The sequence below is a fragment of the Eleutherodactylus coqui genome, chromosome 8, assembly GCF_035609145.1.
Source record: "Eleutherodactylus coqui strain aEleCoq1 chromosome 8, aEleCoq1.hap1, whole genome shotgun sequence".
In the NCBI taxonomy this organism is placed as follows: Eukaryota; Metazoa; Chordata; class Amphibia; order Anura; family Eleutherodactylidae; genus Eleutherodactylus; species Eleutherodactylus coqui.
The window spans coordinates 189894909-189907933 of NC_089844.1; the positions used below are offsets into that span (position 1 = coordinate 189894909).

The following is a 13025-nucleotide window of genomic DNA, read 5'->3' on the forward strand; positions in this document are numbered from 1 at the left end:
CACCGACAGAGACACACACACACACACAGAGGTGCCTCCCCCCACCGACAGAGACACACACACACAGAGGTGCCTCCCCCCACCGACAGAGACACACACACACAGAGGTGCCTCCCCCCACCGACAGAGACACACACACACAGAGGTGCCTCCCCCCACCGACAGAGACACACACACACAGAGGTGCCTCCCCCCACCGACAGAGACACACACACACAGAGGTGCCTCCCCCCACCGACAGAGACACACACACACAGAGGTGCCTCCCCCCACCGACAGAGACACACACACACAGAGGTGCCTCCCCCCACCGACAGAGACACACACAGAGGTGCCTCCCCCCACCGACAGAGACACACACAGAGGTGCCTCCCCCCACCGACAGAGACACACACAGAGGTGCCTCCCCCCACCGACAGAGACACACACAGAGGTGCCTCCCCCCACCGACAGAGACACACACAGAGGTGCCTCCCCCCACCGACAGAGACACACACAGAGGTGCCTCCCCCCACCGACAGAGACACACACAGAGGTGCCTCCCCCCACCGACAGAGACACACACAGAGGTGCCTCCCCCCACCGACAGAGACACACACAGAGGTGCCTCCCCCCACCGACAGAGACACACACAGAGGTGCCTCCCCCCACCGACAGAGACACACACAGAGGTGCCTCCCCCCACCGACAGAGACACACACAGAGGTGCCTCCCCCCACCGACAGAGACACACACAGAGGTGCCTCCCCCCACCGACAGAGACACACACAGAGGTGCCTCCCCCCACCGACAGAGACACACACAGAGGTGCCTCCCCCCACCGACAGAGACACACACAGAGGTGCCTCCCCCCACCGACAGAGACACACACAGAGGTGCCTCCCCCCACCGACAGAGACACACACAGAGGTGCCTCCCCCCACCGACAGAGACACACACAGAGGGTCCCGCGCCGATATAGAGACACACACAGAGGTGTTGCCCCCACCAATAAAGGGACACACACAGAGCTGTCCGCCCCCCCCCCCAGCGATAGAGAGACACACAGAGGTCCCCTCCCCCCAGCGATAGACAGAAACACAGAGGTCCCCTCCCCCCAGCGATAGACAGACACACAGAGGTCCCCTCCCCCCAGCGATAGAGAGACACACAGAGGTCCCCTCCCCCCACCGATAGAGAGACACACAGAGGTCCCCTCCCCCCACCGATAGAGAGACACACAGAGGTCCCCTCCCCCCACCAATAGAGAGACACACAGAGGTTCCCTCCCTCCACCGATAGAGAGACACACAGAGGTTCCCTTCCTCCACCGATAGAGAGACACACAGAGGTTCCCTCCCTCCACCGATAGAGAAACACACAGAGGGCCCCCACCGATATAGGGACACACACAGAGGGTCCCCCGCCGATATATAGACACACACAGAGCTGTCTGCCCCACCCCGCCGATATAGGGACACAAACAGAGGTGTCCGCACCCCCCACCAATATAGGGACACACACAGGTGTCTGCCCCCCCTGCCGATATAGGGGCACACACAGAGGTGTCCGCCCCCCCTGCCGATATAGAGACACGCACGGAAGTGTGCCCCCACCGATATACAGACAAACAGAGGTCCCCCCCCCACCGATATACAGACACACAGAGGGTCCCCCCCCCCACCAATATACAGATACAGAGAGGTCCCCCCGCCACTAATATACAGATACACAGAGGTCTCCCCGCCACCAATATACAGATACACAGAGGTCCCCCCCGCATAGATATACAGACACATAGAGGTCCCCCCGCACCGATATACAGAAACACAGAGGTCCCCCCCACACCTATATACAGACACACACAGGTCCCCCCCACACCTATATACAGACACACACAGGTCCCCCCCACACCTATATACAGACACACACAGGTCCCCCCCACACCTAAATACAGACACACACAGGTCCCCCCCACACCTATATACAGACACACACAGAGGTGCCTCCCCCCACCGACAGAGACACACACAGAGGTGCCTCCCCCCACCGATAGAGACACACACAGAGGTCCCCTCCCCCACACCGATAGAGACACACACTGAGAGGTCCTCCTCCACCGATATACGGACACACACAGAGGTTCCCCCCGCCACATATATAGACACACACACACAGAGAGGTCCCCCCCGTCACCGATAAAGACACACACAGAGGGTCCCCCCCCCACGCACCGACACAGAGGTGTCCCCCCCAGCGATAGAGACACACACACACACACAGGTCCCCTCCCCCCACCGATAGAGACACACACAGAGGTCCCCTCCCCCCACCCATAGAGACACACACAGAGGTCCCCTCCCCCCACCGATAGAGACACACACAGAGGTCCCCTCCCCCCACCGATAGAGACACACACAGAGGTCCCCTCCCCCCACCGATAGAGACACACACAGAGGTCCCCTCCCCCCACCCATATAGACACACACAGAGGTCCCCTCCCCCCACCGAGAGAGACACACACAGAGGTCCCCTCCCCCCACCGAGAGAGACACACACAGAGGTCCCCTCCCCCCACCGAGAGACACACACAGAGGTCCCCTCCCCCCACCGAGAGACACACACAGAGGTCCCCTCCCCCCACCGAGAGACACACACAGAGGTCCCCTCCGCCCACCGATAGAGACACACACAGAGGGCCCCCACCGATATAGGGACACACACAGAGGGTCCTGCGCCGATATAGAGACACATACGGATGGGGGGGCCCCGACCGATAACGGGACACACAAAGAGCTGTCCCCCCCCCCACACACCGATAGAGACACACACAGAGGTCCCCTCCCCCCACCGATAGAGACACACACACAGAGGTCCCCTTCCCCCACCGATAGAGACACACACAGAGGTCCCCTCCCCCCACCGATAGAGACACACACTGAGGTCCCCTCCCCCCACCGATAGAGACACACACAGAGGTCCCCTCCCCCGACCGATAGAGACACACACAGAGGTCCCCTCCCCCCACCGATAGAGACACACACAGAGATCCCCTCCCCCCACCGATAGAGACACACACAGAGATCCCCTCCCCCCACCGATAGAGACACACACAGAGATCCCCACCCCCCATAGAGACATGCAGAGATCCCCCCTCCCATAGAGACACGCAGAGATCCCCCCTCCCATAGAGACACGCAGAGATCCCCACCCCCCATAGAGACACGCAGAGATCCCCCCTCCCATAGAGACACGCAGAGATCCCCCCTCCCATAGAGACACGCAGAGATCCCCCCTCCCATAGAGACACGCAGAGATCCCCCCTCCCATAGAGACACGCAGAGATCCCCCCTCCCATAGAGACACGCAGAGATCCCCCCTCCCATAGAGACACGCAGAGATCCCCCCTCCCATAGAGACACGCAGAGATCCCCCCTCCCATAGAGACACGCAGAGATCCCCCCTCCCATAGAGACACGCAGAGATCCCCCCTCCCATAGAGACACGCAGAGATCCCCCCTCCCATAGAGACACGCAGAGATCCCCCCTCCCATAGAGACACGCAGAGATCCCCCCTCCCATAGAGACACGCAGAGATCCCCCCTCCCATAGAGACACGCAGAGATCCCCCCTCCCATAGAGACACGCAGAGATCCCCCCTCCCATAGAGACACGCAGAGATCCCCCCTCCCATAGAGACACGCAGAGATCCCCCCTCCCATAGAGACACGCAGAGATCCCCCCTCCCATAGAGACACGCAGAGATCCCCCCTCCCATAGAGACACGCAGAGATCCCCCCTCCCATAGAGACACGCAGAGATCCCCCCTCCCATAGAGACACGCAGAGATCCCCCCTCCCATAGAGACACGCAGAGATCCCCCCTCCCATAGAGACACGCAGAGATCCCCCCTCCCATAGAGACACGCAGAGATCCCCCCTCCCATAGAGACACGCAGAGATCCCCCCTCCCATAGAGACACGCAGAGATCCCCCCTCCCATAGAGACACGCAGAGATCCCCCCTCCCATAGAGACACGCAGAGATCCCCCCTCCCATAGAGACACCCAGAGATCCCCCCTCCCATAGAGACACACAGAGATCCCCCTCCCATAGAGACACACAGAGATCCCCCCCCATAGAGACACACAGAGATCCCCCCCCCATAGAGACAGACAGAGATCCCCCCTCCCATAGAGACACACAGAGATCCCCCCTCCCAGAGACACACAGAGATCCCCCCTCCCATAGAGACACACAGAGATCCCCACTCCCATAGAGACACACAGAGATCCCCCTCCCATAGAGACACACACAGAGAGCCCCCCTCCCATAGAGACACAGATATTCCCCATCCCATAGAGACACACAGAGATCCCCCCTCCCATATAGACACGCAGAGATCGCCCCCCCCTAAGAGACATACAGAGTTCCCCCCCTCCCATAGAGACACACAGAGATGGCCCCCCCTAAGAGACATACAGAGATCCCCCCTCCCATAGAGACACAGAGATCCCCCCTCCCATACAGAGAACCTCCCTCCCATAGAGACACACAGAGATCCCCCTCCCATAGACACACACAGAGATCCCCCCTCCCATATAGACACACAGAGATCCCCCCTCCCATAGAGACACGCAGAGATCCCCCTCCCATAGGGACACGCAGAGATCCCCCTCCCATAGGGACACGCAGAGATCCCCCTCCCATAGAGACACGCAGAGATCCCCCTCCCATAGAGACACGCAGAGATCCCCCTCCCATAGAGACACACAGAGATCCCCCTCCCATAGAGACACACAGAGATCCCCCCTCCCATAGAGACACACAGAGATCCCCCCTCCCATAGAGACACACAGAGATCCCCCCTCCCATAGAGACACACAGAGATCCCCCCTCCCATAGAGACACGCAAAGATCCCCCCTCCCATAGAGACACACAGAGATCCCCCCCCATAGAGACACACAGAGATCCGCCCCCATAGAGACACACAGAGATCCGCCCCCATAGAGACACACAGAGATCCCCCCCCCCATAGAGACACACAGAGATCCCCCCCCCCCATAGAGACACGCAGAGATCCCCCCCCCCCATAGAGACACGCAGAGATCCCCCCCCCATAGAGACACGCAGAGATCCCCCCCCCCATAAAGACACGCAGAGATCCCCCCCCCCATAGAGACACGCAGAGATCCCCCCCCCATTGGGACACGCAGAGATCCCCCCCCCATTGGGACACGCAGAGATCCCCCCCCATAAAGACACGCAGAGATCGCCCCTCCCATAGAGACACGCAGAGATCCCCCCTCCCATAGAGACACGCAGAGATCCCCCCTCCCATAGAGACACACAGAGATCCCCCCTCCCATAGAGACACACAGAGATCCCCCCTCCCATAGAGACACGCAGAGATCCCCCCTCCCATAGAGACACACACAGAGATCCCCCCTTCCATAGAGACACAGAGATACCCCCTCCCATACAGAGATCCCCCCTCCCATAGAGACACAGAGATCCCCTCTCCCATAGACACACAGAGATCCCCCCCTCCCATAGAGACACACAGAGATCCCCCCCTCCCATAGAGACACACAGAGATCCCCCCTCCCATAGAGACACACAGAGATCCCCCCTCCCATAGAGACACACAGAGATCCCCCCTCCCATAGAGACACACAGAGATCCCCCCTCCCATAGAGACACACAGAGATCCCCCCTCCCATAGAGACACACAGAGATCCCCCCTCCCATAGAGACACACAGAGATCCCCCCTCCCATAGAGACACACAGAGATCCACCCTCCCATAAAGACACACAGAGATCCCCCCTCCCATAGAGACACACAGAGATCCCCACCCCCCACCGATAGAGAGACACACACAGAGGTCCCTCCCCCCACCGATAGAGAGACACACAGAGGTCCCTCCCCCCACCGATAGAGAGACACACAGAGGTCCCTCCCCCCACCGATAGAGAGACACACAGAGGTCCCTCCCCCCACCGATAGAGAGACACACAGAGGTCCCCTCCCCCCACCGATAGAGAGACACACAGAGGTCCCCTCCCCCCACCGATAGAGAGACACACAGAGGTCCCCTCCCCCCACCGATAGAGAGACACACAGAGGTCCCCTCCCCCCACCGATAGAGAGACACACAGAGGTCCCCTCCCCCCACCGATAGAGAGACACACAGAGGTCCCCTCCCCCCACCGATAGAGAGACACACAGAGGTCCCTCCCCCCACCGATAGAGAGACACACAGAGGTCCCCTCCCCCCACCGATAGAGAGACACACAGAGGTCCCCTCCCCCCACCGATAGAGAGACACACAGAGGTCCCCTCCCCCCACCGATAGAGAGACACACAGAGGTCCCCTCCCCCCACCGATAGAGAGACACACAGAGGTCCCTCCCCCCACCGATAGAGAGACACACAGAGGTCCCTCCCCCCACCGATAGAGAGACACACAGAGGTCCCTCCCCCCACCGATAGAGACACACACAGAGGTCCCTCCCCCCACCGATAGAGACACACACAGAGGTCCCTCCCCCCACCGATAGAGACACACACAGAGGTCCCTCCCCCCACCGATAGAGACACACACAGAGGTCCCTCCCCCCACCGATAGAGACACACACAGAGGTCCCTCCCCCCACGGATAGAGACACACACAGAGGTCCCTCCCCCCACCGATAGAGACACACACAGAGGTCCCTCCCCCCACCGATAGAGACACACACAGAGGTCCCTCCCCCCACCGATAGAGACACACACAGAGGTCCCCTCCCCCCACCGATAGAGACACACACAGAGGTCCCTCCCCCCACCGATAGAGACACACACAGAGGTCCCTCCCCCCACCGATAGAGACACACACAGAGGTCCCTCCCCCCACCGATAGAGACACCCAGAGTTCCCTCCCCCCACCGATAGAGACACACACAGAGGTCCCCTCCCCCCAGCGATAGAGAGACACACAGGGGTCCCCCCCCACCGATAGAGACACACACAGAGGTCCCTCCCCCCACCGATAGAGACACACACACAGAGGTCCCTCCCCCCACCGATAGAGACACACACAGAGGTCCCTCCCCCCACCGATAGAAACACACACAGAGGTCCCTCCCACCACCGATAGAGACACACACAGAGGTCCCTCCCCCCACGATAGAGACACACACAGAGGTCCCTCCCCCCTCGATAGAGACACACACAGAGGTCCCTCCCCCCACCGATAGAGACACACACAGAGGTCCCTCCCCCCACCGAAAGAGACACAGAGGTCCCTCCCCCCACCGATAGAGAGACACACAGAGGTCCCCTCCCCCCACCGATAGAGACACACACAGAGGTCCCCTCCCCCCACCGATAGAGACACACACAGAGGTCCCTCCCCCCACCGATAGAGAGACACACAGAGGTCCCTCCTCCCACCGATAGAGAGACACACAGAGGTCCCCTCCCCCCACCGATAGAGAGACACAGAGGTCCCCTCCCCCCACTGATAGAGAGACACACAGAGGTTCCTCCCCCCACCGATATAGAGACACACAGAGGTCCCTCCCCCCACCGATAGAGAGACACACAGAGGTCCCTCCCCCCACCGATAGAGAGACACACAGAGGTCCCCTCCCCCCACCGATAGAGACACACACAGAGGTCCCCTCCCCCCACCGATAGAGACACACACAGAGGTCCCCTCCCCCCACTGATCTAGACACACAGAGGTCCCCCCCCCACTGATACAGAGGTCCCCCCCAACTAATACACAGAGGACCCCCTCCACTGATGCACAGACACACAGAGGTGTCCCCCCCACTGAAGCACAGACACACAGAGGTCCCCCCCCATGATACACAGACACACAGAGGTCCCCCCCCCCCACTGATACGGACACACAGAGGTCCCCCACCACTGATACACAGAGGTCCCCCCCCCCACTGATACACAGAGGTCCCCCACCGATATACCCCCCTCCCATAGAGACGCACAGAGATCCCCCCCATAGAGACGCACAGAGATCCCCCCCCCATAGAGACGCACAGAGATCCCCCCCCCATATAGACGCACAGAGATCCCCCCCCCATAGAGACGCACAGAGATCCCCCCCCCATAGAGACGCACAGAGATCCCCCCCCCCATAGAGATGCACAGAGATCCCCCCCCCATAGAGACGCACAGAGATCCCCCCCCCCATAGAGACGCACAGAGATCCCCCCCCCATAGAGACGCACAGAGATCCCCCCCCCCCATAGAGACGCACAGAGATCCCCCCCCCCATAGAGACGCACAGAGATCCCCCCCCCCATAGAGACGCACAGAGATCCCCCCCCATAGAGACGCACAGAGATCCCCCCCCCATAGAGACGCACAGAGATCCCCCCCCATAGAGACGCACAGAGATCCCCCCCCATAGAGACGCACAGAGATCCCCCCCCATAGAGACGCACAGAGATCCCCCCCCATAGAGACGCACAGAGATCCCCCCCCATAGAGACGCACAGAGATCCCCCCCCATAGAGACGCACAGAGATCCCCCCCCCATAGAGACGCACAGAGATCCCCCCCCCATAGAGACGCACAGAGATCCCCCCCCCATAGAGACGCACAGAGATCCCCCCCCATAGAGACGCACAGAGATCCCCCCCCCATAGAGACGCACAGAGATCCCCCCCCCCATAGAGACGCACAGAGATCCCCCCCCCCATAGAGACGCACAGAGATCCCCCCCCCCATAGAGACGCACAGAGATCCCCCCCCCCCATAGAGACGCACAGAGATCCCCCCCCCCCATAGAGACGCACAGAGATCCCCCCCCCATAGAGACGCACAGAGATCCCCGCCCATAGAGACGCACAGAGATCCCCGCCCATAGAGACGCACAGAGATCCCCCCCCCCCATAGAGACGCACAGAGATCCCCCCCATAGAGACGCACAGAGATCCCCCCCATAGAGACGCACAGAGATCCCCCCCATAGAGACGCACAGAGATCCCCCCCATAGAGACGCACAGAGATCCCCCCCCCCATAGAGACGCACAGAGATCCCCCCCCCCATAGAGACGCACAGAGATCCCCCCCCCCATAGAGACGCACAGAGATCCCCCCCATAGAGACGCACAGAGATCCCCCTCCCATAGAGACGCACAGAGATCCCCCCCCTCCCATAGAGACGCACAGAGATCCCCCCCCTCCCATAGAGACGCACAGAGATCCCCCCCCCCTCCCATAGAGACGCACAGAGATCCCCCCCCCCTCCCATAGAGACGCACAGAGATCCCCCCCTCCCATAGAGACGCACAGAGATCCCCCCCTCCCATAGAGACGCACAGAGATCCCCCCTCCCATAGAGACGCACAGAGATCCCCCCCTCCCATAGAGTCACACAGAGGTACCCCTCACACATATAGATCCCAGAATACACCTCCTCCCCCAATCACAGTCAATTGGTGCCGCTCTTAACCAAATCTTGGCACTAGACACACATGCACATTGCGACATCTCCGTAGCCCCGTCACCATTGTGCTAGCCTACTCACCCGAAGTCGCACAGTTTGACAGTCTCATCTTTGCCCAGTAAGATGTTCTGTGGCTTCATGTCTCGGTGCAGGATCCGGTGAGAATGCAGATAGTATAACGCAGAGACAAGTTGGGCGGACACGTCCCTCACCTTCAGGAGAAGACATGAATACCCATTAAAGCAACCCCCCGCCATGCATTATATTATATTATATAGAGACATACAGAATATATGTAAAATAAAATCTTCCCTAACACAGCCTCCTATTCCAGATGTGAGGGGTATTACTGCTGCCGCTCATCAGGCGGCCCCCTATATACATAATCTGCAGTAAGTGATACTTTCTTGTACTTACTAACTCTTCAGACAAGCTGCCGTCATCCTCCAGAATCTGGAATAATTCTCCCTCTGCGTATTCTGTGACCACAACAACCTGAGGAACCCGAGAGAAGCATTAGTACCTCTGAACACGAGGGGCGAGGTCTGAGACCGTAGCACACCTCGGAGGAGACTGCCAATCATGCGCAACTGTGCAGAAATATACAGCATGCTGCATGGTTTTCTGTGCAAACAAATGTGCGCGCAAATTACATGCATGTTAAAAAACACATTGAAATCTGATATTAAGTGTGCATGTGTGAATAAGGCCTTAAAGAGGTGGTATCGCAGGACAGGTGATAAGAGTCTGATTCATGGGGGTCTCACCAGTGATCCTGAGAACAGGGGTCCTGTGGGCTCACTGCACCTGCAGTGACATGGAGAAGTGAGTAGCGGGTGAACATATGCGGCGCCACGCCCTTCATTTCAGGAGGGCTGACATATCCGGTAGTCCCACTGAAGATGAATGGAGCGGCACTGCACACGCATGACTGCCGCTATATTCAATCATCTCCTCACTGGTGCAGGGGGAGGCAGTGGGCACACAATGAGGTAGACAGTTGACCACAGGACCCCCATTCTCACAGTCACCTATTGCAGAATGGAGGGGTCCGCTGCTCGGGACCCCTGTGACAAGCTGATGAGTAGCTGCTGTGAACAGCCAGAACGGTGAGAACATTGTTTGCAGCACGGTTGTTCGGTACTGCAGCTCTCTCCAATGTCCTGGGCGCTGAAGCGGTCCCTTATATCGCCATCTCCGGGGGTCCCTGCTTACTTCTCGTTCAGTCTCACAGCTGTCCAGCATGCGCACAATGTTGGGGTGTTGCAGGTCCGTCATGATCTGGATCTCTCGCTTCAGGCCATTCAGCTCTTTCTCCGAGCGCCCCACTTTAGGAATGAACTTCAGAGCCACAATCTGCATGATAAGAGAAAGCAACAAAATACGTCCCAAGTAACCACAAGGGCCATGATGGAGGAAACCAGACATCCAGTGTATAACAGTCACTATATAATGTGTCACACCAGTCACTGCGCTATAACAGTCACTATATAATGTGTCACTTCCGTCACCGTGATATAGCAGTCTGTACATGGTGTTGTCACGGTATAACAGTCTGTACATGGTGGTGTCACCCCCGTTGTCATGGTATAACAGTCTGTACATGGTGGTGTCACCCCATTATGATGATATACCAGTCTGTATATGGTGGTGTCACCCCGTTATCACGGTATAACAGTCTGTACATGGTGGTGTCACCCCATTATGATGCTATACCAGTCTGTATATGGTGGTGTCACCCCGTTATCACGGTATAACAGTCTGTACATGGTGGTGTCACCCCGTTATCACGGTATAACAGTCTGTACATGGTAGTGTCACTCCGTTATCACGGTATAACAGTCTGTACATGGTGGTGTCACTCCGTTATCACGGTATAACAGTCTGTACATGGTGGTGTCACCCCGTTATCACGGTATAACAGTCTGTACATGGTAGTGTCACTCCGTTGTCATGGTATAACAGTCTGTACATGGTGGTGTCACTCCGTTATCATGGTATAACAGTCTGTACATGGTGGTGTCACCCCGTTGTCACGGTATAACAGTCTGTACATGGTGGTGTCACTCCGTTATCACGGTATAACAGTCTGTACATGGTGGTGTCACTCCGTTATCATGGTATAACAGTCTGTACATGGTGGTGTCACCCCGTTATCACGGTATAACAGTCTGTACATGGTAGTGTCACTCCGTTGTCATGGTATAACAGTCTGTACATGGTGGTGTCACTCTGTTATCATGGTATAACAGTCTGTACATGGTGGTGTCACCCCGTTGTCATGGTATAACAGTCTGTACATGGTGGTGTCACTCCGTTATGATATAACAGTCTGTACATGGTGGTGTCACCCTATTGTCAGGATATAACAGTCTGTACATGGTGGTGTCACCCTATTGTCAGGATATAACAGTCTGTGCATGGTGGTGTCACCCTATTGTCAGGATATAAAAGTCTGTGCATGGTGGTGTCACTCTATTGTCAGGATATAACAGTCTGTACATGGTGGTGTCACCCCGTTGTCATGGTATAACAGTCTGTACATGGTGGTGTCACCCTATTGTCAGGATATAACAGTCTGTACATGGTGGTGTCACCCTATTGTCAGGATATAACAGTCTGTACATGGTGGTGTCACCCTATTGTCAGGATATAACAGTCTGTACATGGTGGTGTCACCCTATTGTCAGGATATAACAGTCTGTGCATGGTGGTGTCACCCCATTGTCACAATAAAACAGTCTGTACATGGTTGTGTCACTCCGTTGTCATGATATAACAGTCTGTACATGGTGGTGTCACCCTATTGTCAGGATATAACAGTCTGTACATGGTGGTGTCACCCTATTGTCAGGATATAACAGTCTGTACATGGTGGTGTCACCCTATTGTCATGATATAACAGTCTGTACATGGTGGTGTCACCCTATTGTCAGGATATAACAGTCTGTACATGGTGGTGTCACCCTATTGTCAGGATATAACAGTCTGTACATGGTGGTGTCACCCTATTGTCAGGATATAACAGTCTGTGCATGGTGGTGTCACCCCATTGTCACAATAAAACAGTCTGTACATGGTTGTGTCACTCCGTTGTCATGATATAACAGTCTGTACATGGTGGTGTCACCCTATTGTCAGGATATAACAGTCTGTACATGGTGGTGTCACCCTATTGTCAGGATATAACAGTCTGTACATGGTGGTGTCACCCTATTGTCAGGATATAACAGTCTGTACATGGTGGTGTCACCCTATTGTCATGATATAACAGTCTGTACATGGTGGTGTCACCCTATTGTCAGGATATAACAGTCTGTGCATGGTGGTGTCACCCTATTGTCAGGATATAACAGTCTGTGCATGGTGGTGTCACCCTATTGTCAGGATATAACAGTCTGTGCATGGTGGTGTCACCCTATTGTCAGGATATAACAGTCTGTGCATGGTGGTGTCACCCTATTGTCAGGATATAACAGTCTGTGCATGGTGGTGTCACCCTATTGTCAGGATATAACAGTCTGTGCATGGTGGTGTCACTCCGTTGTCATGATATAACAGTCTGTACATGGTGGTGTCACCCTGTT

General features: G+C 57.0%; 1 protein-coding gene across 2 annotated transcripts in view; it reads right to left on the reverse strand.

The window, feature by feature from the left end:
* STK36 (serine/threonine kinase 36) overlaps positions 1-13025 on the reverse strand; it is a 104921-nt gene that overhangs the window by 91281 nt on the left and 615 nt on the right. For both annotated transcript variants that reach the window (XM_066577137.1, XM_066577136.1), the window contains exons 2-4: positions 10654-10794; positions 9856-9933; positions 9520-9650 (exon numbers count right to left, since the gene is read on the reverse strand). In XM_066577137.1, coding sequence (XP_066433234.1) covers positions 9520-9650; positions 9856-9933; positions 10654-10794 — 350 coding nt within the window. The remainder of the gene's footprint in view (positions 1-9519; positions 9651-9855; positions 9934-10653; positions 10795-13025) is intronic.